The sequence below is a fragment of the Drosophila subpulchrella genome, chromosome 3L (genome assembly GCF_014743375.2).
Source record: "Drosophila subpulchrella strain 33 F10 #4 breed RU33 chromosome 3L, RU_Dsub_v1.1 Primary Assembly, whole genome shotgun sequence".
Classification (NCBI taxonomy): domain Eukaryota; kingdom Metazoa; phylum Arthropoda; class Insecta; order Diptera; family Drosophilidae; genus Drosophila; species Drosophila subpulchrella.
Window position 1 is genome coordinate 27,644,580 of NC_050612.1, and position 26,596 is coordinate 27,671,175.

At 37.9% G+C, this 26,596-nt stretch overlaps 1 protein-coding gene across 10 annotated transcripts; it reads right to left on the reverse strand.

The window, feature by feature from the left end:
• Window positions 1–346: 346 nt before the first annotated feature.
• Window positions 347–23,837, reverse strand: LOC119552678 (PAN2-PAN3 deadenylation complex subunit PAN3). Of its 10 annotated transcripts, none has more exons than XM_037862389.1 (14): window positions 23,767–23,837; window positions 20,935–21,331; window positions 7,237–7,313; window positions 5,936–6,028; window positions 4,935–5,531; window positions 4,270–4,741; window positions 4,090–4,206; window positions 3,529–3,649; window positions 3,343–3,465; window positions 3,157–3,286; window positions 2,956–3,092; window positions 2,709–2,900; window positions 2,485–2,647; window positions 347–2,412 (listed from the first exon to the last, which is right to left on the reverse strand). In XM_037862389.1, the coding sequence occupies exons 2-14, from the start codon at window positions 20,966–20,968 to the stop codon at window positions 2,302–2,304; spliced, it is 2,367 nt and encodes a 788-aa protein (XP_037718317.1). In that variant the 5' UTR covers window positions 20,969–21,331; window positions 23,767–23,837; the 3' UTR covers window positions 347–2,301. The 10 variants fall into 10 exon arrangements, with proteins under 10 accessions (XP_037718317.1, XP_037718315.1, XP_037718321.1 ...); XM_037862387.1 differs by lacking the exon at window positions 23,767–23,837 and adding an exon at window positions 21,750–21,793; XM_037862393.1 differs by lacking the exons at window positions 5,936–6,028; window positions 23,767–23,837 and adding an exon at window positions 21,750–21,793.
• Between the last annotated feature and the right edge of the window lie 2,759 nt (window positions 23,838–26,596).

The window sequence follows — 26,596 nt, forward strand, 5'->3', positions numbered from 1 at the left end:
TTTCGACTGCTTCCAGAATCGATTTCCAGGAGCAACCATAACAATAAACTATCCGAATAAACTCAAATAGAGTCATTCTTAACATAACAATATCAACACACTTTGGATTTAAAAATTTTATTATTTTTTTATTGGTTTTCTCAAAAAGTTTTTATACATTTTGTTTTTCGTTTCAATTAAATAATTAGTCTTACGTTGATGTACACAATAATTTAAAAGTAAAGTACGCTGTAATCTTGACAAACGGAAAGAGAGGTAAAAAATACAAGTGTAAAAAATCAAGAAAAATATTGTAAAATTTGAGTAAAACTGAATTGCATAAACCATCTGATCTGATTAAATCGAGTTGTTAACAAGTACAAAATTAGTATAAATCACACTAAACTGGTAAACGAACCACAGCGTCTACTGATTTGAATATTTTTTTTTTTCACTTTTTGTATATAACACTTAGGATAGAATTGCCAAAATTGGAAACTTTTGCTTAGAGGAATTATGAGTGGACTCTGTAAAATTGGATCCTTTAGATTTGTTACTTTCGCTCATCGTTCATTCGTTGCAACAAAAAAATGATATCATTATGCAGTTTTCAAGAGTCTCGAAATCAAATTGTACTTAATATGTATTTAAAAGTTCCTTGCTTTCCCATTTCATGTGATTTGGTGGTGGTGCGGAGTAGTTGAAGCCTTTTAGTACACCTCGATCTCTCGTTCAGGCCCGATTTCGATCGGCTTGCGACTTTCGGTTGGGTGATATGCGGCCGCGCAGGCGCAACGCGACTTTTGGAGTGGGTATGGAATATAGCGGGCAGGAGTTTTACAACTAGAGACAGACTTTCATTAGCAAAATATTGTACTCGGATGTTCAGCGCGTGCGTGGCAATCCACATATATGCATTTAGATCATTGATCGCCATATGAGAGCGTATTTAAATATGGACCAACACAAACAGTTCGAATGTAGATATTGCGTGTCGCAGACTCTTTCAAAATGGATGTATGTACATATCACGCTATTGGCCTACACAATTTCGTTTCGTTTAGATTTTAGTTGTTGCGGTTTCGGTTCCTTTTTCGTTTCGGTTTACAGTTTTTAGAGTTTTCAGTTTCAGTTTTCAGTTAGATTTGAGTATCTCGTTGAGCTACTTTCTAGAGTCGCGCTGTGCGTCGCTTTGCATGTTCCATGAACCAACATTTACATTTTCTTTACAAATACATAGTGTTTCTCTTCTCAATACATTTCGTTTTTGTTTCTTGTAAACTTTTTAAATTGTATTTAGAAAATTTGTGTTTTTTTTTCATTTTTAAAATATTTTGCTATAAAAAATACACAGTTTGAAAAATAAAAAACGTTTCTCGGTTGTCGTTCTTGCTCGTCTGCGCCTCTCACTTTGCATTCTGTTCCATTTCTTTTCGGTTTTTTAACTTTGCCATGTTTTTTTGTTTTTTTTTAGTTTACTGTAGGGGAGAAGAGGCAGGCGATCATTGTCAGACATGCTTTATAAACATTTGATGTGGTTCCTTGTTCACTTTCTTACGATCTCTACGTTTCTCATAATCCTTATCCGTCTACTCTGCATTGTGTTTATATTTTTTTGTTGTTGCTCAACGATTTTGCTGCACTGTTGCAATTGTTTGTCATTACAGTTATTTATTGTTTTGCAAAATTTTACAATTTTTTTCTTTCGATTTTTTAATACATATTTATAAATACTTTCATCCTCTCTTAGCTCTGTAAAAATAGATCCATGTTTTCTCGGCTCTTTCGCGTGATTTCTTTTTCCCTTTTTATGTATTTTTTGCATTTTTTAACAAATTTTTCAAATTTTTTTGCTTTTAAGTTTTTTTTTTTGTTTGTATTGTTTGCATTTTTTTGTATTTTTGCTTTTTCTTTTGGAGAGATTTCGTTTTCAAAAAGTTTTTGTTGTTGGTTTTATTTTTGTGGTTGTGGTTGTTTCTTTTTGTATTGTTTTAAATGCCTAAAATTTAGTTAAGAGCTAACATAACATTGGATATCGGTTTTCATCTTTTTTTTGTTTTTCGTTTTTTGTTTGTTTTACGTTTCTTTTTCGGTTTGGCTTAACAATAAACATCTTCGTATTTTACTTGTTTATGGTTCTCAAAATGTCTTAGTCGTAATGAATGTTTCGCTTAGTGGCTAATCCGTTTAATCGTAGTCGCTTTGTGGTCGTGCGGAGGGTGGCTAAGTGAGCTGCGCGTGTTTCCAGAATCAGTTATCGGAATCAGTTTCCTGCCTCCCGTTTGCTGCTTCCTGTTTCCGGTTTGTTTACCCTCGAGGTGCTCAGTTGGCCGCACTTGACATCAGTTCGGAGAAGGCGTTCTCCAGACAATTCTTGAGTTCAGCATAGGAGACGATGAGCACCGATTGCTCGTCGCGGGACATCAGTTGAACCTGCAAATTGGCGTGGCGTTAGCTCAACGAGATCTCTGGACCCACTGGCCAACCTTTTCCGACTTTACTTACGCGCTCTATGGAGCCAGCATCCAGCTTGTTGAGGCATTGTACAATGTGTGCGTGATCTAGCCAGGGCCGGCCATCCTCAGTGACGGAATGGAACAAATAATCACGGAATAATTTCAACATGTATCTATCACCAGTCTCGGACCAAGTGCAGTCCAGATTGAAGCTGTTAGGAAAGTAAATCCAAGTTAAATCTTCTTTCTTACAAATATTGATAGAAAACCTACTCGGGTCGCTCGTTGATGCTGTTTAGTTTGACCAAAATGCGGTACAGCCGGCCGTTCTCCATCTCCTTGGCCAGCTCGTCTTCCTGCATATCGATTTGGCTCTGCAGGGCATCCAGTTGCGTATAGAAGCGGGCACCAATCATGGGCATCAGATCGGTCACCGAGCGACGGTTGTTCGTGGTGAAGAGGTAACTGAGGGTATCAAAGGTTAATATGTATAGCAGAGAAGCTATAAAAGCAGACTTACACTATGAAGTTTCGCAGATCGGTGGAGTAGTTTCGCGTGACCATATCGATGCTCGACTGGACGTTGTCGCGTTGCACGGATTGAAGGCAGCGACAGGCCAAAGCTAATACTAAGCGACCCAGAGCGGTCAGATCGTCCTGAAGGAATACAAAAAAGCTTTTATCAATACAAATCTTGTAGTTAAATAAATGTATATATTACCTGCTGATGCATGTTAACCAGGGCCAAGGGATTGGCCGCATTCGGATCGAATTGCGTTATGTCCGAGATGCAGCAGGAGCTAAACCGTACCCGCTTGCCCGTCACTATGATCTTTGTGGGATCCAGAACCCTAAAGAGAAGGATATGTTAGCATAAGGGTCAATAAGTATCCTGCGGCTCACTTACTTGCAGGCAAGACCGGCATGGTGGATGGCCTTTAGGCCGGCGGTCAGCTGCATGATGATCGACCAGATGGTGGCCTCCGGCAGCAGTGGTCCATTGCTCGTTCGCTGCATGTTACTCTTATGACTGCAAAAATCATATAGTTATTAGTTGAAACAAAGTCGAAATCGCTGTTAAAGAAAAACCCACCTGAAGGGGCGGGCCTCGCCTTGGAATGGATCAGTGTACCCGTTGGTCTCTGGCGCCGGTGTGAAGTATTTGGCCAGTAATGTTTGTGAGCCGGGATAATAGTCGTACACTAATACTAAAGCTGTGGGTGCCCGATAAACATTATTGACATGGTAGTTATTGTTTCATTCACCTTAAATATCCCAACTTCCTCCTGCAGCCTATCAAGTACCACAATATTTCAATCGGAATCAAGGTTAGCGCTCTCTTTATCACCGATCGCCAAGTTAGGTTTTTTTGTGATAATTATACTTTGCTTAGTTAAGATTATGGATTTTGAAGTGTTGTACCATAATTAGCACTAGCAATCGCAATGGAATCCGGCATGCATTAATTGTTATTTTTCGGAAAACATGGCCACCCTAAGATAGAAATCACCAAACTTATCTATTAACTCTTTGTACGTGTTGTAACCTTCTAACATTACCCCATTATTATAGAGATGACATCGTCCTTAATTCCCAGGAGCAGCATTAAAACCACACTTATAGCTAATGGTTCCAAAGACCTCTCCCCACTTACAGTTATCACCAAATGCTTTCGTCGTGAACACCTCACGCAATTGTACCACATTCGTGTGCTGCAGCTTCTTCCACATCTCCACCAGCGTCATGCACTTGGTCGACTGCAGGCGGAACCCTAAAAACACGAATTTAAATTAATTAGTTAGGGGAACTTAAGGAACTCCTTATGAGTACCCACCATGTAACCTTCGCAGACAGTACTTGTAACCCGTCGTGTTGTGCGTGGCCCTATAAGTGCTGGCGGGGAGCGTGAGCTTGGCGTGCATCGGCTGCGCCGGCGGCTCCAGCGGATACAGCGCATGGTAGTTGTCCACCTCCATAGGCAGGGCGTGCTGCGCAGCCTCCGCTGCGTCCATGATCAGGTTGGAGATCTCGTTGCGGGCAAGGATTTCGGAGCGCATCTCGTCGGGCATAAAGAAGGCCGACTCCAACAGCGTCTTCGGCTGCAGGGTGATCACGTTGGAGGACGGCCCCGGATACACATGCCCCGTGTACATCATGGTCGGCGGAACTCCCGCGCTCATCGGTGCCACAGCACTGACGCCATGGTGAGCCGGATGCGTTGTGTCCACCACCACGGAATTAACAACCGGCTGGTTGTTCGGTGCGTTGGCAGTTGGATAAAAGTAGATGGTGCCGCCGACGTTCTCCTACAGAGGGGTATAAAATATAGAATATTAGTAAATCTGTTTATATAAAGTTTTATATGTATAGTTTAGAGATATAAATCATTCGAATGCTTTACATTATTAAATAACCGAATATTGTTTAGTTTTTTCAGCAGTTATAAAAAAACGCGAATTCTTCAGATCCCTGGTTTCTTTCAACTGGAACAGCACTCACCTGATGGACGCTGGTTGGCAGCGATGTGGGTATGGGTGAGGCTCCGTGTGGCGTCATTCCGTGCGGTGGCGACTTCTCACCGGGTCCTCCGCCCGAGAGCATTGCTGTCGTGGGCGATTCCTGGCGCAGCATGGCGCTTCGTCCCTTGAGCGGCGTCTGGGCGGACATGTTGCTGACGAATGGAGCGGCGGCGGGATTCGGTGGTGCACCACTGATAGCAATGGGGGCAGAGGTGGCGGACACCGCTCCACCGCCCACTGGCGGCGGATGCTGTTGCTGTTTCTGGGGATGCTGTTGCTGTTGCTGTTGTGCGATGGTGACAGTGGCGATTGAAGCGGACTTTTGCAGGGCGAGCATGGAGGCGCCGCTGTTGGCTGTTTTGCTGATGGTCACCGAGGCGGAGGACACCGATGACGTGGAGGAGTGAACTGCGGCGGCGGCGGCTGCTGCGGCGGCTGCTGCTGCTGCGGCGGCTGTTAACCCATTGACGCCGTTGAGCCCATTACTCAATTGCATGGGCGCTTGCTGATATGGTGCGTAGAAGTTGGGGGTCGAGCTTATGCGCGTTGGAATGAACTCGGGCGACTGCGGCGTGACCTATGGGCAATCCATTAAAGAATATTTATTAGTACAAATTCTAAATAAATGTCTCGATTTTCTTATTCGGCAAGAGTTGCCTCAAATTGGCAGCCTTTTACTTGGTTTTTTTTTTCAAGTAGCATAAATATAGCATAATTCATTTTCCGATTTAAAATTGAAATTAAATATTTAAAGCCACTTGGGACTAATCTCTTGCCAAATTCGAGAATTAAAACACACCTGTAAAGAACACACAGACACTTTTTTATACATTTCGGAGAGTAGGACTAAATATATTACTAAACTAACTACTACTAAAGGGCTAATATAATAAACCTCTACGGTAACATTTACAAGTCTAACGCATTTCGTGGATGTCACAGAAAACAATGGGAAGGGGAACCAGATATTTACGGCTTTACCTGGGACTTTTTATTTAGGGGCGAATCCAAATTAAGTAGTGAGAACCCGTTATTCAGCCCATAACCGCTCGGTGTGGCGACATTCTGTCGATTCTGAGATGAGACACCAAAAATCGGAGTAGACGGATAGATAGAAATTCAGAGAAATACAAAGAAAATAGTGAGAATAATTCAGTAGTGCTGGGTATTGAAAATTAAAGATAGCAGAGCAAATTATAAATGGATCGTAAGAGTTACAGTTATGGATGGGGTTTAAGAGGATTGTTCAAAATATTCTTAGCTTGAGTGCTGTCTGCTAAAAATACTACTTTTTTCGAGTGTTTGTCTCGCCTATGCAACCATTATCTTATCTGAAGTCCACAACTTGAAATATCAGACATTGCAGTGCCATTACTATAAAAGTCTGAGGCTAAAAGTCTTTTGTATTGAATGCTTTTTACGATAAAGAATTTACTTGTTCGAATAATTTTCAATACAATACATAAAAAAATCTCATGAGATTCATTATAACTATATATTTTTAAATTTTTATATAAAATACATAGAGTTTTGGTCCCCAAACTCTTATTTCCATTAAGTTATCACGAATGGCACATATATGCCCCATATCTTAAATTCTGGGTCCCTTATAACTACAAAGTCTCAGAATTGCGTATATTTAATTGATTAAAATTTGTCATGGTATTGCAGCTTATTCTCATCGGATTGTTCTATTTGATTTGATGATCTCTGAATTGTTAAAGTGAATTGAGCGGCAAATGTACTGCCTATTGCCATTAATTTCCGTACATTTTTCCATTAGCACAATTCCATGGCAATTATGCGGTTCGCACATTAAAATTTTATTGTTAATAATTCTCGAGCTTTTCAAGATTAGCAAAACTTATATGTACAGTTTGGCCAAACCAGAGGGAATACGAAAAAATCCATGCATAAACACAAATTGATATTTAACGTGCATATACGGCTTATATGGCACTTTGTGTGTCAGTGGACCCAAAAATAAAATAAGAAAAAACCGAAAAAAGTCGGTCAAGTGTATATTATGTGTGACTGAGCGTTGAAATCGAAATGGTTCGAGTAAATTGAGTGAAAACAAATAAAGCATAATTAAAAATACTTGAGCAAACGTGGCCAGCTGTTAACTTGGCCGCCAACAGCTGGTTTCAGTGGGTGGCTTTCGTATTGGGGTGTTATTATTATCTTCCCCTTAAACTGTTATCGCCTTGTTTTCATGCTCTTTTTTGGGGGCCGGGGGACTTTGATAAAAAGTTTTGGGAGGCAGGGAAAAGTAAACTTACCATATAAGTTGCGAGTTTACTCTCTGACGGTATACCATTCGATGGCGAGAAGAAAATTGGATCCATAGCAGCCGTATCTACAAAATAGAGCAGGAAAGAGAAGGGATTATTATAGAGAGAGTTGCGTTACACACGATAATTGATTAGAAATCAATTAAGCAAACATCAACATGAATACTATGTGTCTGTGGTGTTTGTGCGATAAGCCTACCCCATCAAACTATTCCGCACCCCCCACATCCCTCCACCGAATTTTTTATATATTTCTTGTTATTTTCCACAGTTATCGATACGACGATAACGCGCGTAGACCCCAACATTTTTGGAGTATGCGCAATATGTGTGTATTGTTGTTCTGGGTTCTGGTTCCCCTGCTTCTTCTTGGGACTCCAGGTCACAGCAAATGAAAGCCAAGACGCAATTTCTGCGGTAAACAACCGAGCCGACAAACTTAGAATTTAGCAATTCGCGCATTTAACAAAAAAAAATATAATACAGCAGGAAATATATATAGAATCTGTACATGTTTTAGTGAGGTTACTCAGGTGTTAATCACAATACCTGCCTCCTATGTAGACCACTCGGAAGCAGCGCCTTCATGACTAATCAACGTTTCTATGCTGAATTCTTACTCTGCTCATGAAGTTCCCTGATTTTTGAACGCCTCCTCCACCGGATATCTGAGTGTTGAATCAATGCTAGGCAGACTCGACTCGTTTCGAATGCAAGTGACTTTGCCTTGGCCAAACACCGAAAGTGAAAAATTCAATTTCAAAAGCGAAACATTTGATTCGGGGTACGGGGCCAATGCCTCTTGCCAATGTACGAAGAGAAAACAAGTGATATTGGCCTTGAATTCGCTATTTAGCTTATACACGAACACGTAAAAACATTTTATATTTATATGGAGCAGGTTGTATTCGCTATTCGTGCATTTTCGGGGAGGCAAACGACAGCCGAGAATATATTGAATAATTGACTGAATATTTATAGGCCTTATTCGGCTTTTTCGACATTAAATAACTGCCAATATGTGCAATATTTCCCAAGCATTAAGTGTGTCAAAAGGAATATGGTAAGCTCTTAATATAAAATTTCCAAATTAAGGAAAGCACCATCTTTAAAGTAACAAAAATATTCCCAGACTTAAAGAAGAAAACGGTATTTTCATAATAAGGTTAATCATTTGTTTTCTTCTAAAGGGTACCCAGAAATCATGGAACCAAAATGTTGTTTACAAAATGCCAGATTATTGTGGCTGTTGATGATGATGCTCTGGCCATATAAGCAATAATTCGTAGTCTGATTTTATTTATTTGACTTCGAATTGAAAAACAAACACAAACGAACCGAACGCAAACGATTTAATTGAATGCCTACATATGCTAATGGTAATTATTATGTGTGCTTTCATTTATTTATATTTTGTGCACCGGGCTGGGTAATTAGTGGGCGGAGCAGGTGGGCGGCGATAACCTGTTAAGGCAGGGCGACAGTTTTGAAGCCACAATCAGGTGTTGTCCACGGTTTTGCGGCCGAAAACTTACTTGAACATGGCCAGAATCAAAGTTGTTTTCACTTTACATAAATCGTTGGCCACTGGTTGTTGGTTGGCATGACGTCGGCAGAAAAACTATATGGCTATGTCTCTTTATTTTAGGGTTTACGTGAGCAAGTTTGCCGTTCGGTTATATATAATATACATATATCTACACATAGAAAACCGATGATTATTGGGCCGTTGCCTTATGCTGCGTTTCGCGGTGAAATGGACAGCTTTAGCTTTGTTTTGCTTCAAAGATCACGAACGCGTTCATGAAAACGCCACACTCAGATATATACGCTCGGGTATATATATATATATAGATAGTCACACGTTTGGGGAGCAGGCCAAACAATAACAAAAAGTGTGCTGTTACGTCACTTAAAGTGAATATGTAGATGTGGCAGAGCGGTATGGATGGTCTACCATTTGCATTTACCGTTTGCCGCCCAGCTCAGCTCACTGAGTTGCTATTATTCAAAAAGAGGGAGAGCCGCGCAATTGTTTTTGTCTTTGGCCGGCGCAAGTGTAAGTGTGATGAGTATGCAAGCGGTGAAAATAACACATCGGATCGGTTCGAAAATCGGGGAACCAACAACCAACAGACCATCGATCGCGCCACGAACCGAGCGGCAGCGCAGCGTTCTCTAAACTGAAAACCCCAGCCGCCTTTTTGCTTTGGGGAAACGCGGCTACGAACGACTAAGCACAGTGGTCGAAATGATAGAAATAGGGGGAAGATATTTTACTTCTGGCTATCAAGTAAAATATCTTCCCCCTAGATTTATATAGGTGTTTATATATATATATATTTCCTTTGTTGTTTTTTTTTTAGCTCTAATTAAAAAGGCTGTTTTCAAACTATTTCTTAATTCGAATCCATGAAATTACTAATATTTAATTTTAGAAGAAAACATTCCAAATGTATGTCTCTAATAAGTTGAATAGTCAGAATATGACTTAATTGTTTGTTTTATAAATTTATCTGAATACATTGTTTTTTTTTTAAGTTATACATAAGTCATTGAAAGTATTTATTTATTTTCAACTCTACTGGGGATGATGATCAAGAAAAAAGGTCTATATCATTTTAAGAAATTAGTCCTTTTTTTAGGCTAAATTTTAAAATGTTTTTTTGTAAATAAAGAAATTTTTTTAGAATTGAGTTTAGAGTTTAAGGTTACCAACTTTTCCTTGTACCAAAGCTATTCGACCCACTGTGCTGAGGGTCCCAACAGAGAGAGAGAGAGAGAGAAAGAGAGGGGGCCAAGCCAAGAGCAAGAGTCTTCGCCCCACAGTGCGTGTCAAACTGTGTGACGATGACAGACGAGCGGCGAAGACAAAGTGGGCGTGTGTGGTGTGGGCTCTGCTCGCTCGTCCGCCCGATTAACTGTACATATGTGGCCGCAGCTGCAGTTGTTGTTGTTGTTCTGATATTGCTACAGATACAGTCAAAGCCTCATACCTTGATTTTACCAATCGAAGTTGGTCAGCAGAGGTTCATTACAAAGAGATCATTTGCCTTAAGTAATCAAAACATGTGTTTCTATGTAACGATCTTTAAAATAATAATACTTTTAGTTTTATATGGAGTATATTTGCATGACTTATAAACTATATTTTGACTATTTCCAGGTCTAAATATATGTTGGCAACTATCTTACGAAAATTCAACATTCAAAACAACTATCAAACTGGTCTATCAATCATTTTCGCCAATTATTATTTCGCTTTATCAAGCTGGGAAATGTTTATAAGTCTTCTAATAATATTCCCATAATTGTAGTTTGTGTTACTAAATTCCACTGTACTGGGAAAGTTCAAGCTCTGCAGGCACACGCGCCACAGTAAGAACAATGAAAATCCATTGGCGTTGTTTGTTTGTTTGTTTATTTCTCTTACAGCACCGAAGTGCCCACAGTTTGAGATGCCTCCAGAATCGGTTCCAATGACCCTTATACCGAATGCATTCCTTCTCAAAATTAAGATCGTTTCGAACTTGATAATATAAAGATCAATACTTGATAGCTGACTTAAAATTAGATTCGTTTTGATATTTTCTCTTATATCAGGTTTACTTTTAAAGGGAAACAACCTAACGATTATCAATATTTTAGTCGATGCAATCATGTGTTAGTCCATCGCCGAAACGAGTATTTTGCGGATTCTAATTATGAGAGTGGGGCGTGCTCGGGGCCTGTAAGCGATCATCTGATAAGTTCACATCCAAATGGGGACCACTTTGGTGGGGGTGGAACGGGAGGGGGTTCACTAACACACGTGGCCATCGCTTTATGGCATGCAAAGCTCCCAGTGTAATAATAATTCGCTCGCACACATTTGTAAGTACATTATAAATGAAATATTTATAGCCAAGGCTCTGGCTTCATTATCAGCCCAACCGCAGTCAAACGCAAACACACTCAAATCCGTGTACACAATGACAGATACCTATAAGGTGTACATAATGGTAACTCTGGGCACATATTAATTGGCCCCCAACATGATTTCCTGTGCGAGATCATAACAAATGGATAGAAACCAAATATTTGGAGACCCAATGCCAGAACTACGAGCCCCCCTTAAAGTGTCATACGAAGTAAAATGATAAGGAGACACTTCACCTACAAAGGAAAAAGATAAGAACCCATAAGTCAAGAATATGTATTTTCTGTAATTGAAAAAATAATAGAGTAGAGAGAGCAATTTCGTTCCAAAGATAACAAGACCTTATGGGTTTGTCAAAGGAGAGGTTCCGATAATGTGGGTTCTTCCTAAAACAACAACTTGCAATTAGTTTACAACGCCTTTGGCACCATTCATTACATTTAATAATAGCTTCAGGTTAATAGTGATCAAGTGAGAGATTAACACCTTTAAATTACTTTATTGATGACTGAAAATGTATTCAAGAACAAATTGCTTTTAATCATGAAGCAACTTAAAACATTACAGTCGTTAGGTGGCAAAACGAGTAAATAATGCTGGATGCGCTTGAACCTTGAGCTTTGCTTTGCTTTTAAGAATATATTTCCATGTTTATCTGACTATTTTAAGTGTCTATGTAGCACTTAAAGTTTGTCAAAACCAATAGTGGTTTACCAAAGACATGACATGTTTTGACACATTAAATTGGATCTTGGAATACAATCTGGTCTACAAAGTGCTTTTATCTATTATTCATAGATTTGTAGACAAATCTCTAGTTATTCTTCTCTAATTTAAAATGGTTTAGTTAAATGTTTTCTCACGAGTCTTCTTCCATGTGGTTAAGAAATAAATTAATTCCACTGGTGGGAACCCATCAACGATACTGCTCTTCTGCCCGGCTTCTGTTCTCTGGGCCGCGTCTCTAAACTTGGCCAACAGAACCGTAAACCGCTTGTCAATCGCTTTTTACTGCCGATCGCAATCTGAGCTCGATATCGGACAAAGCTAACCTCAGAGAGCTGTGAGTTGAGCTGAGCTGTATTTTTTCTTGGCCAACAGACAAGTTTGGTTGGTTTACTGCCAGCGGCAAAAGGCAACACCACCACCAAGCGGCAGAAACACGGCAGCCAGCAACAGTTTGACCCAATTTTTCGCTGAGCAACAACAGCTGCTTTCAATCATAGACGCTTGAGCCGAACAGCTGTGCAAGCGCTTTAGTCGGGGGATGAGGTCAAATCAGGGGGGTTTTTCAGGGGCCAGATAATATCTACTGGATGTCTATCTTTGAAGCGCAACTCACACTACACTGGCCAGCAAAAAAAAACAATTACGAAAGCCGCAAAGAAAACGAAAACGTCCGAAATGTAAATTGTGTGTAAATGTGTACACATGAAATTAAGCCTACTCGCTTTATTTTATTTATTCGCCGTTCGTATTCATTTTCGTATGCCTGCGATTTCGACAGCGCGAAGTTTTAAATTTTCGAAATGCGGCCATCGAGTTGACAAAGAAAACATTGGAGGGCTATAAAACGGGTGAGGGGTCTTTCGAGTGGGGGGAGGTGACACCAGTAGCGGAAGTTGTAAATGTGAAGCGGGCCGCAAAATGATATGCAGACTGAAAGGGCGCAACAGTCAAACTTCCCTAATTCAAACTGATACCTTTCAAATTTTAAAGCAATCTGTTATTACAGTGTCCAAAAAAAGGTTTTTTGTAGCCATGTGTTGGATATATAATATAATATATATAATGAAGCAGCTCAAGACGCTGCGTAAGATTATAATGGAAACTTTTAAATTGATTTAAAATATATTATTTTATTAAGATATGGCTTGTATTATAAATATCTTTATAACAAAATAAATAATTCAAAGTAAGTAACATTTCTGTGGCGATCATTAATTGTATAAAGTTATGAAAATCTTGCAACATGTGGCGAATTTGTACGTTTTAAATGTTTAAGTCATGTTCCTTTAACTTTAATAATTATAATAGAAACTTTTAGATTGATTTAAAGTATATTGTTTTATTAAGAAAAGGTTTATACTTCTTTTATATTTATAATAATAAAAACTATTAAATTGATTTAAAATGTGTATATTATTTCATTCAGAAATGGCTTGTTTTATAAATATCTTTATAACAAAATAAATAATTCAAAGTAAGTAACATTTCTTTGGCGATCATTAATTGTATAAAGTTATGAAAATCTTGCAACATGTGGCGAATTTGTACGTTTTAAATGTTAAAGTCATGTTCCTTTAACTTTTATAATTATAATAGAAACTTTTAGATTGATTTAAAGTATATTGTTTTATTAAGAAAAGGTTTATACTTCTTTTATATTTATAATAATAAAAACAAGGAAGAACGCTATAGTCGAGTACCTCGACTATCAGATACCCGTTACTCAGCTAAAATGACCAAAGGAAAATTGAGATATGCAGCAAAGCGAGGTTGAAATGCGCCACCTACCGGCGGTAGACAGATTTAAGCGTTGTGGGCGTTAGAGTGGGCGTGGCAAAGTTTTTTTTGGATCAATCGATAGGTATTGACAAGACCAATACATTTCAGTTAAAATTTTTTATCTAGCATGAATATTGTGGGCGCCACAGGCTTGGGCGGTTTGTGGGCGTTAGAGTGGGCGTGGCATATTCGCGTGACAAACTTGCGCTGCGCTCAAGCCTACGGAATCTAAATCTGAATTCCCATTTCTCTATCTTTGATATTTTCCGAGATATCTGCGTTCATATTTACGATTTTTTGAAGTTTGTGGGCGGTTTGTGGGCGTTCAAGTGGGCGTGGCAAACTTTTTTTTGGGTCAATCGATAGGTATTGATGAGAACAATACATTTCAATTAAAATTTTTATTCTAGCATGAAAACTGTAGGAGCCTCAGTTTTGGGCGGTTTGTGGGCGTTAGAGTGGGCGTGGCACTCTGCTGAAACAAACTTGCGCTGCGTAAGAAGCTCAGGAATCCGCACGCCTAATCTCAATAGCCTAGCTCTTATAGTTTCCAAGATCTCAGCGTTCATCCGGACGGACAGACAGACGGACAGACGGACAGACGGACATGGCTAGATCGACTCGGCTAGTGATCCCGATCAAGAATATATATACTTTATGGGGTCGGAAACGCTTCCTTCTGCCTGTTACATACTTTCCGACGAATCTAGTATACCCTTTTACTCTACGAGTAACGGGTATAACTATTAAATTGATTTAAAATGTGTATATTATTTCATTCAGAAATGGCTTGTTTTATAAATATCTTTATAACAAAATAAATAATTCAAAGTAAGTAACATTTCTTTGGCGATCATTAATTGTATAAAGTTATGAAAATCTTGCAACATATGGCGAAATTGTACGTTTTAAATGTTTAAGTCATTTTCCTTTAACTTTTATAATTATAATAGAAATTTTAGCGATCTCGAATTTTACAAAGCTATGAACAAAAATTGGAACATATGGCGAGATTGTACCCTTTAACTGTTTAAGTCGTGTTTTTTAAACTTTATTTAAGAACGCTGGTTATCGCAAAAGTTGTGTTTATCAGGAAGTGGGGTTTACAAATTTCTAGTTATTTTATACAATGAGCCTTAGAAACTCTCTTATCATTAGATTATTTAAAGCTGGAAGTTACGTTTTATATTATAAAATTTATAAGTCTGGGTTGTGCCAACTGAGTTATATATTATTAAATACTAATTACTCAGTTCAGTATGGAGTGAACTTCACAAAGTTGACATGGGGAAGTTTGAGCTGAGGAAGTTGGACTGTAGAACTGAAGCACCATTGTGAAAGTTCTGCGTGTCACCCTATATCTCCCCCCTTCTTTCGCCCTCCAGACAGATTCTTCTTCTTTGTGGGTCTCAGTCTCAGAGTCAGCATTTGATTGATGCCCCCGTGTGGTGATTGACGGCAAAAGCAACAACACTACCTCGGGGGGTTAAAACATGTCACGCATTATATTCCGATTCTCAACCGTTTTTTTTTGTATTATTTTTATCGCTCCACTTTTCCAGCGCGTTAACCGTTAAGACCTCCACACCAACACACAGACACAGACTTTGAAGCTCACTCACACACTCGCATTTGATAATTCCAGAGACAGGGGCGTAGGTGTCGAAAAAAGGGGTCGTGGGTTAAGTTTAACTTAACGTTTTGAAAAACCCGCCGTTTGCTCACGTTCGCGACCGCTGCCAAAGAGTGACTAACAAAAAACACACAAAAAGCAAAGCACCGCAATGAGACAGAGACAGAGAGAGAGAGAGGAGAAACGGAGACTCAGAGAGACGCGAGAAAATAAAATAAAAAGCAAACACCTCTCAACACAAAAACACGAAGCAAAGTGCAAAAGCAAACAGCCAAGCGCAACAATGCGAGAACAACAAAAGCAAACACAAAAAAACAATAAGAAAATTAAATCCCCAACAGAGCGAAACAAAACAGCAAAAGGCAAAAGACAAAATACAAAAGTCGCGAGCGCGTGATAATACAGTTTTGGGGGCACTGGGCACCCCAGATAATTCCGATTATTCCCAGAAGTGAAGGAACCAAGAATTGATAAAGGTAATTCAAAATATAAAGGGGGCCTCTCGATAGAAAGCTGCCAATTCAGGTAAACAAATAATATATATTTAAAAATAATTTAATTTGTGATTAAAAGTGATTAGCTTATCAATAAATTGGTTTTAACTTTATAAGTGTTGAAACTTTTTTTAAAAAAGATTTTGTTTTTAAAATCTGTTAAGCTTGAAATGGGTTTTTGTTATTTTAATAAATAGTTTGGGATTACCAAGAATTTTATTAGTAAATACGGTTAAATACAATATAATCTTAGATTATACTGATACATTTGGAAAAATTGTGTATAGTTGAACTTTAATAGCTTTATTTCAATATTTAAAATTGATATTATTCTTCTTTCTACGCGTAGGTACACAATTTTAGCTTATAGAACTCACTTCGTTTTAAAATATTAGTTAAAGGTTTTAATTTTAAAAAAAATCAAGTTTTAAGTAAAAATATCAATAAAACATTATTTATAGTGGCTGCTTTAATCTTATAAATCATTATATTATATAATATTAAATTATATTATATAAAAATAAAATTATAAAAATATTCCACTCCAATTAGCACAATAACAACGGATAAAATCTTTTTAACCTCATTTATTCCTACTCGTATCCTATACCTATCACATTGAAATTTAAAGCAAGAATAATGATGTCTGGAAGCTGTAGAGAACATCTCCATATGGCGACGCATAGAGAAAGTTAAGACTTACGCAGAATCCCGCCTGGCTAACAACTCCCCTTCCCATTTGCATACAACGCACCGGAAATCCGTGCTGTTGGCCAGCATGGAACTGAAGATAATGACACCGACCACAGGCAATAAAACGGGCCGAGACTCGCCGCTCCACTCCACCGATGGCCATATTGTGCGGCACGTGTCCGCGCCACGCACTTGGCCAAATTGCTTTATGGCCAACAGACTGTGGGCCCAGGCCCAGCGGCGTATTTACGAGATATTCAAGGGATATATCCCATTATAATGGCAGGGAAATGCGAAATGGGAAATGGGCGGAACACCCCGGCGTATGAGTAATGCGTGTGTGCACAAAATTTTTGGACCAAGGGCGCAATGTGATTTTTGGCAAGCCAAGTAGCGAATGCGAAATTAAATAGCCAAAGAGACAGAAGGGGGAAAGGCGGAGAAAGGAGAAAGAAGAAAGACGAGGGAACCACCATGCTGTTGTCATTATTAGCCGCTTTTGCCAAAAAACAAAGGCGAAATGCTAAGATATGCAAAAGAATGATGCGTGCCAACAAAAGAATGTGTTGCATACTTTCTTGCGCTACGCCTTGGAATTTCGCGGGGAAATGAAAAGAAATGGAAAAACTAGTGTAAAAGCTGCTGCAACAACAAAAGTGACAAGTCTGGCACATTAACGTCGTCAACTTGTCTGCAATATCGCTCGAAACGCTATAATTTAATTATGGGTCACAAAAGAAACGAGGCGAGTCCCATAAAGGGGGATTTTCACGCTTAAATCGCGATAATTCCGTAATGTGATGCTTAATTACAGCCCCCATCACGAAATCCTGACGTCGAGATTATCTTAAAAGAATGTAAGCCCAAGGTCTCACAAGTTGGCAATAGAAAAGCCGCGTTATCGTTGGGATTCCGAATTGGTTTAGAAAAAGCTTCATTTAAATTGTATCCTTAAGTAAGTAATGGATAAAATCCTCTACATTTTTTATTATACATAAAGTTACACACAAACTCTATCTTCAAGCCAAGAATCAATAAAATCCCCACTTTATTCAATCTATAGTGTTTATTTGTGTTTTGATTATCGTGACTAGATATCATTGTTAAAAACAATGACACAAAAAATGAGTCAGATGTAAGAGCCAAGCTGACTAGCTAAAAATAAACTTAATAAATAATAAAAGCATGCAAACCCCATTCCAGAGAACACCTAAAAAAAGATATAACTAAATTTAGCGATATAAACAATGAAGATTGAAGGAACGCTGTGAAAAAAAGTTGTTTGCAAACAATTTCCGTGAAATTTCGTAAATAAATTGGGAAGAGGAGGCGGCAAACTCGAGTATAATCAATCGATAGTAATGTTTTTCTTTTAGCTTTTATAGTTCGCCAGACTCTGCCACATTTTCCCCGCTATTTTCTATACAGTTTTCATGTTTCGTGCACTTGTCGCATAATAAAAAGCGAAAGAACAAAAGCAAAAACCTTTCACAAATCGTTAGACAATAAAAAAGTTGATAGAAATAAAATTAAGCTTGTCTCTGTTTTTATTTTTTGTTGAGATGAATCGAGTGGTGGTAAGTGGGAAAAAAGTGGGGCGGCACTTTTTGAGAAGGCTTTTAGTTGGTGCGTCAATAAAGTTGAGCAAAAATATTTGCACAGCGTTCAACCGACAAACAAACGGCGCTTTCCTTTTGTTGCTCGCTGTTTTATGGGCCATAAACAAAGGCCCAAATTGAATGTTTTGGCGATTGAAGCCCAGAGAGATGGTGGAGCTGGCCAACAGCTGGTCTGGAGACCCCATTAAAGATGACCATATACACAGAACCAGTTGCTCGCCAGTTTTTCACTGTAAACCAAACGTTCTAACGTCACGAGAAGGCACAGCAAAATGGTTAATAGTAATACGTTTTAATGCCCTTAGCTGTCAGCCATTAGGCTTATAAAAAAAATGGAACACATATGGGTGATTAAATTGTGTAGAAGGACGTGTTCTTGATTTTTTATATCATATTGGCCAACTTAAAAATGGCAAACTGAGGTAATAAAACTTGTCACTTGCAATTAATGGTCAAAACATATTTTGTGTCATGTGCAGAAATCACAAAAAAATCCTTTTGTTAAAGATGTAAATACAATAATTTTGAGATCATACTTAAAACTTAACTTTTCCGGTTTCTAGCAAGGTGTATCCCTCTGTTTTTGGCCAAAAAATGAATACATATACACAGACAGATTAGAGTCCAGAGCTCAAGATCTCCAATTTCGTCTGAGCCTCTCTTGTTTACGCAAAAACAACCCAAAACAGTTGAGGGGCGAGTGGTGGAAAAAGGAGCAACTTGGTAAACCAGTTTTCAATTGCACCCGACCAGAACGGACCTCGTCAGGAGAGGAAAAGGCGGCCGAGGAGGATGAGAGGGAAAAACAGTGAGTGGTAGGGCCATCAACAGGTAACCCAGTGCACCTACAGACAACGCTGCACCATCCAGAAGTTGCCATCAACATCACCATCACCATCATATTGTACACCATTGTGCCAGGGTATCAACGTATCATCGTATCACCGGAGTCAATGTATTTCCGTCAGCTGCCGTTGGCCTCTGCTTGGAAAGAGCTGCTATTGTTGATATTGCTGTAGTTCTGGTTCCCTGTTGTTTTGACGCCACCAAAGAGTTGATCGGGCTGAATTTTCGGCTCTGCAAACGGGTTTAAGTGTTCATCCATATCCATCCAGCTCAGACAACCCCCTCTCCGATGCATTTTCTCAGGCTTTCCAATTGTTTTTATACCCTTGCAGATGGTACTACAGATCCTAAGTCAGTTTAAAGTAGAGTATCCTTTTTATAATCACTAAGTGTTCTTTTTTATATAAAATATAATTTAAAGTCTGCATATAACTTAGATTTTTCAAAGATTTTCCTTTCATAACATCTTGTTGAAAACATTATTCGTTTATCCTAATTCCAAATATGTTTTACAAAACAGAAATCGTTAATTTTAGAGTAGCACATCCCATAATATATTATAGCAATAGGATCATCTGGCAATAAATTATTGCATTCTACTTGTGATATTGCAGTCAGAAAGTGGGAAACCCTGAAATCATGAGATCACCGTGTAAAATTACAATATTTTGTCGCTGAAAGATATAGTGTTATATTACATTATCGTAAAGCCACCCCGAAAAAAGAGTATCCCATGTCTTTAGCGTCCGTAAGAAACCATTCTTTATTGTCTTATTGTTTTGGTTTTGGCAAAGGGCAGGGAATCGAGGAAGTGGTTTTTCCAGCCGTACCTGTATGAGTTTCCCTATTTCGGCCTCTCTGTATTCCCACCGCATTCGCAGGACAAAGAAAATGCATGAGAATGCAGAGTGTGGAACTTGTTCCTGATCCCAGAGGGGTTGCAAGGAGCAGAAAATGGGAATCTGAGGGTTTCCAGGAACAAAAGGCACTAAAAGAAAAACGATAATCGATGGCATCGAAGCGAGGAATGCACGTAATTAAAGGGAAGTGTATAGATTGTTCTGGGGTAGATTGATTACGGCCAGATTCCCGGCTCTCAGTCACAGCTCCATACCGTCCTTATGGCCATCCTCCATCGCCTCTTTTGTTCCTTGGTCACGTCCATGTAATTGCCAATAATCACAATATGCGCTTCGGTAAGAAAATTCAATTTACATGCCGCCAGTGGAGCGAAAAAAGCGAGAGAGCGGCTGAGAATTGAATTACAGGATGACCCCGGTGAGAACGCTTATGAAATATGCCAAAGGTGACTTTCAATTAAATGCCACCTAGACAGTGGCGCGCGAAGGACTTAAAAAGGGGGTGTAGAAAGTAAGTACCAGTAACCATAGTAATATTATATTTCAATTTGGAAAAAATGAAGAAAATGGGTGATATAAAAAATTTATCTTTAAAAAATGTCATATATTCCTGAATTATGCTTGTTGACAGTAAGTAAATGAATCGTTGGTAGATAAGTTTGTTAAGAAAAAAAATGGGTGAAATAAGAAAATAGTGTAGTATAAAAAAGTACATTTTATAAATAACAATCAAAATTAATACTATGTTTTTATTTGAAATAAAAAAAATTTTAAAAATTAGGTGATATACAAAAATAATTTGATCTTTTTTTAAAGTCACACTTTCCTAAATTATGCTTGTTGACAGTAATCAAATGTATTTTTAGTAGATATGTTATAAATTACATAATTATAAAAAATGTACATATGTAACATAAATGTTAGTATGAATATGAAAATCAAAACCTAAAACTGCACTTCGGTTAAGCATTTAAAAAACTCGTTCAGTGGGGGGTAAAATACGCCGAAATCACCAACCCCCCTGCCTACGCCCCTGCCACCAGCTGTGCTCCCTCTCTTTCGTTCCCTGCGTTTGTTGTGTTTGATTTCTTTGCTTGGCTTTGTTTTTGCTTACCTGCCGGGAAGAAATTGTTCAAGAACGTTGACATTTTTCTCTCTCGCTCCCGCCTTCGCCTCTTCCTCTTTCCTTCTCTTTCGTTACGCTTTGTTTTTGTTTTCGTTATAATATGCACTGAGTAAAAAAACTTTTTCTTGTGTTTGCTTCTTTTTTCGTTTTCTTTTTTTTTTTTGCGATTTTTTTCAGTTCTTTTTAATTATTTTGTAGAAAATATTGAAACACAAATTTAAATAATACATACAATCCGCGCTTAACTGCTAAATTTCACATTACACATTTTCACATTGTACGTTTCAAATATATATATTTTTTTGTATTTTTTTAGCTTTTCACGAAAGTTTTTTGCTGTTGAAATGCATTTTCGGGCAAATGATTAGCAATTGAGGCGCGACGACTGCAAAAGGCGAAAGAGAGAAGAATATTTTTAATAATATTATTAAGCAAATAATGGTAAAACTGAAATCCCCAAAAGCAACAGTGAGTGGGAGTGAGAGGGCTGTAGAGCTGGGAAATCATTTAAATTTCCAAATTGAGTATGTGTGGGTGGGTGTTTGGGACGCTTTTTCACACATATACAGACAGAATTGCGCGCATATTTGTTTTACATTTTTCCACACTTTTATTCGCACTCTACTTCTCATATTTTTAGAGTTTTATATTTAACACAAACCAAAAAACACATACACACAAAGCCAGCATATTGCCAGGCAATTTGACCGTTTTATAGGCAGAAAATCTCTTTTTTCGCTGCAGTATTTATTTAATATGTGGTTTTCCTCTAATTTAGTTGTTATATATATTATTTTCATTACCATTTCCTAACCGTTTTTGCAAATAAGAAAAACGCAACACACACACCGCGCGATTGGCGCTGCACGAATGAGGAAAACGCAAAGAAGATCCAACAGCCAAGCCAAATGGAGTCCACAAACGACCCCCGAGTGGTGTGTGTGTGTATGTGCATTTGCCTGTGTGTGTGCACAGGAGCTCGGATGAAAACAACAACAATTGCCAGCTGTGTGTGCAACACAGTGGATGTGGATCCCATTGGAGGAGTGGTGGGAAAATGTCCGCATTCAAGGGGTTACACAGGTCTTTCAGCATCTAAAATATATTAAATGCCAGCAATGACCATAATAACTCTGTGGTTAAATATTACAGATCATTTTATTTTAAATTTGGATTAATGTTTTTGAAATTTAATAACAAACGGCAGTATGGTTCATTGCTTTTGAAAAAAATATGATGCATAACTTCCCATAACCGATTCATATGGTGATACTGTCACCGGAAAATAATATAATATTTTCTAGATAAAGTCTACCAGTTTTGAAAACAGAGTTAAATTATTTTATAAAGTCAAAATATATTATTTTAGAGAGTGTATTAAAAAAAACACATTTTTATAACTGGGATTTTACAGCATCTAAAATATATTAAATGCCAGCAATGACCATAATAACTCTGGTTAAATATTACAGATCATTTTACTTTAAGTTTGGATTAATTTTTTTCAAATTTAATAACAAACGGGAGTATGGTTCATTGCTTTTGAAAATATGATACATAATTTCCTATAACCCATTCATATGGTGATACTGTCAGCGGAAAAAAATATATATTCTAGAGTGTATCAATTTTTCTAAAGTCTATCAATTTTAAAAACAGCGTTTAATTTTGTTATAAAGTCAAAATATATTATTTTAGGGAGTGTATTAAAAAAAACACATTTTTATAACTAAGAAACCCATGTAAAATTGAAATTTAATAACAAAAGTGAGTATGGTTCATTATTTTTAAAAATATGATACATAATTTCCTATAACCGATTCATATGGTGATACTGTCACCAGAAAATAATATAATATTTTCTAGATAAAGTCTACCAATTTAAAAAACAGCGTTTAATATTTTTATAAAGTCAAAAAACAATGTTTTAGAGAGTGTATCTAAAAAAAAAACACATCTTTATAACTGGGAAACCCATGTAACTCCTTAAGTGGCCAGGATATTTTGCAGAAGCCCTAGCAATTGGCGTTGTTATACACACATCCATATACACATAGATATGTACATATGTATTCAGCTAGGGGGAGTTCAACAGGACCCAACAGCTGGCCACAGGTTGCATTCCACATAGAGAAATGTAAGAGCACGAGCCCCACACACGATCCACACTCCAGCCATATTTGTGGAACGCGACAAACAGCTGGCACGGCAAGGGGGAGGAGAGGGGGAAGAGCGAAAAAGGAGGAAATTGTAAAGGTAAAAGTAAAGGTAACAAAAATGGCCAAAGGGAAATATAATTAAAATAGCTAAAATAGTGGAAATAGTCGAAATTCACTCGAAAAAACATTTTAGAACTTAAGACTCTTCTTTTAATATTTAATAATGTTAAACATCTAATAGTCGATTTAATTAAATATCCTTATTATAAGTACCTTATATACTTTGAAATTTATGACTTTTTTAAACGTTTGTCTGACCACCAAAAATAAAGCCACCTCTACCACTCTTTTCTTAAGACGCAATTTGGTCCCAATTACGGTTGCTTTGACTAAACAGATAACAAATAGATATAGTTTATGTTTAACAAACAAAAGTTTATTTTTTTTGTTTTAATTGCTGCCGCTGTTGCACACACACACACACAAACAAACACAACGCTGCCGCACACCGACGCGACACCAAGATTTCTGCATAAAAAGAGCGCTTTTTCCTTTTTCGTCTGGAAGCGCACGGTTTTTCTGCACTCACCGCCCACTCACTAGTCACAGGAGGTAAGTTAAATAATTCATTTATTAATATTCCTTTTTTTGCACAACTTACAGAAAAACCACTGTTTTTTTTTTGTAGAGACTATAAATTTCGTCTCCGGCGCGTTCGCTGGAGATGGGCGCTCCGCTTACATGTTAACTATCGATAAGGCTTTTAGAGCATATCGATATCGCCGCCGCCGAGACCAGGGCTGCGCTGCGTTATGGTGGTGTAGTGTTGGTCAACATTTTAAATTTGGCGCGAAAATCTTTCATAAATTTAAAATATAAAAACCATAATAATTAAACAGATTATTGAGGCAAAGACAAAAAAATCTGTCGACATTTGCTTTAAAATGAATTAATATTTCTTGGCTTTATAAATCATCCGGCTCATCGTCCCTCGGAGGGCCAATTCTGCAATATTATTAAAAAGGTTACTTGAAAAATTCTTCCTAAAAATCATCCAGTACTCACCCGTTTAAAAAGTGGCAGATAGTGTTACGCCTAAGGATAAGCAGCACAAATATGATTAGGCCAAGGATGGAGTCAAAGTAGTCAATAACAAAATAAAAGTGTTGCACAAGTTCGGAAATCTGCCGCCCAACCAAAAATAACTTCAGAATCCAGGATATGCACATCATTATAAAGAGGCGAGAAAAATCCATATAGCTAGGATCGGTAAATGAAACAAGGACATGACCTGAAGTTACAATATTCTAAGGTAAATAGGCCTTACTTTTGACTGTCGAAAATGGGATGGGTCAATCTGCCCTCTTCTTCGACTACCTCCTTCTCTTGGCTCCTCACTTTCCAGATGAAAATGGCACTCAGGATGAACATGATCACATTAAAGGTGCTTAGGATCAGTATCGGTACTTGATAGAATAAACAGGATTTCGAAACTGTGAAAGATAAATGTTGCTAAGCTAGAGATTCAGCCTTAACACGCTAAAATTAAAACCCACTTGTTACAGAACATTCAAGAAAGCCAGTCAAGAGCGACCAATTCCAAGCGCTAACTTCCTCTATCAAAAAAATGGCCCCAGTCAGGATGGCTACTGTACTCCAAACAAAGGCGGCGTAGAATTTAAAGCCGTATCGAGATTCCTCGGATATGGGCGACCTGAAATCCTTCCACAAACAAAAGCTTATGACAGAGTCCCACAGATTATAAGTCATCGTAAAAAAGAATAAAGTGTAAGCTGCAACAAAATAAAGAAAATATTATTAAATGTAATATTTATCTATCTATAAAACTACATATAAATATGCAGGAATTAAAGAAGAACAAATTTCCTTGATGGTGATGAAGTATATATTTGATGATGCAGTAAGTGTAGGTGACTAACTTCTTATAACTGATAAAATTAGAAATTAAGCTTGTATCTGGCTCACCACGTTCCAAATAAATTCAAACAACTAACCTGCTGGAGAGGAAGTGCTGCCCAACAGCTTATAATCTTCCAGAATGCGGATAAGGGTCACAATCGAAAGGCAGAACAGGCTGCAGATGAGGCACTTGCCAATCAAATTTCGAAGTTTCTTAAGGGTAAGAAACACTGTCAATGTAAGGACAAGCAATACCATAGATATCATCCTGGTGTTTGCAAGAAAAACTGAAAAAGAATAATGTGTACATAGAGAAATATTAAGAAAGAAATCCATTGTTGATTTCATTCATGAAGTATTAAAATTTATGAATTCTAAATTCGAGTCTTAGTACCGATTTTTAAGGGAACTTTTCTTAGTACCACTCACTAAGTTCCGGATTGTCATACGATATCGATTCAAAAGTACTTAAATATTCGTATAAAATCAAGCCAACGATTAAAAATATTTTAATACTTGGCCGTGGTAGGTTTTAATTAGGTTTTTATTTTTAGATTGTAAAGCAATAAAAGTGCATGATAATTAACTCTAAGCAAGTTAATTTTATAGAGTCTTCTAAAATTTTACGTTTTAATTTGAGTAGTCGTACCCTTTGGTATATCTTCCACTGCGGCATTATTGGTGATCGCTGGATTATCTTCCAATATGCATTTCTTGGTGACAATCTGTAGAGACATTGGAAAATTGGAATAGGACTGCTCAGGAGAAAGGCAGTAATCGGATTTTTTGAGCACTCTTTTAAGAGGGTTGATGAATAAGTTTCCATCCTAAAAAGTGCAAGGATTAGACACAGATATACATCCACAATATCGAAAGACTAACCGCAAGCAGTACAAACTCTTTTTGTTCTAAAGTAATCATTTCGCAGCCCAAAGTCCGGCTCCTTAACACGGTAATCTCAGAATGAAGATAGTGTTTCCTTTTCGTTAAATTCCTTCTATAATGGTTCAAGTAATGCAGGTCTAGATAAGGCTTTTCCCGGGCAATTACTTCCCTCAACCCGTCGCTACATTCATCTTGGTCCAAGAAATTATTTTGAAAACAGCAGAACCGAATACAGGGCCGTGGCAACTGGCAGATGCAGGCTCTTAGATGACTCTGTGCAGGCACTGTCAATCCATTTATTAGCTCCCTAGTTCTGTACTCCCCGACTAAGTCAGCCGGGATTTTCAGACCGTCATATATATAAGTGTCGTTTTGGACTGCAGCATTTGAGATATCAACCGTATCTTGGAAGTCACAACCGGGTATTTCGGCACTTGATTTCTTTAAAGCAATTGAAAAAATAACTATACAGAACCATTCCAACGACAATTTCATATTGAAACAGGGAACGTGCTACGCGGCGCACTAAACACTTATGACTCTCGACAGAAGTTTGCTCTCGGCTTTTATAGCCGATTGTTATCTTTAAAAAATCTTGGGCTTAAAATACAAAATATTTTGTTTTTCTTATACCATTAAAAACCAAGAATTCCAATTTAAAAGGACCCTAGCGAATAGAAAAGTAT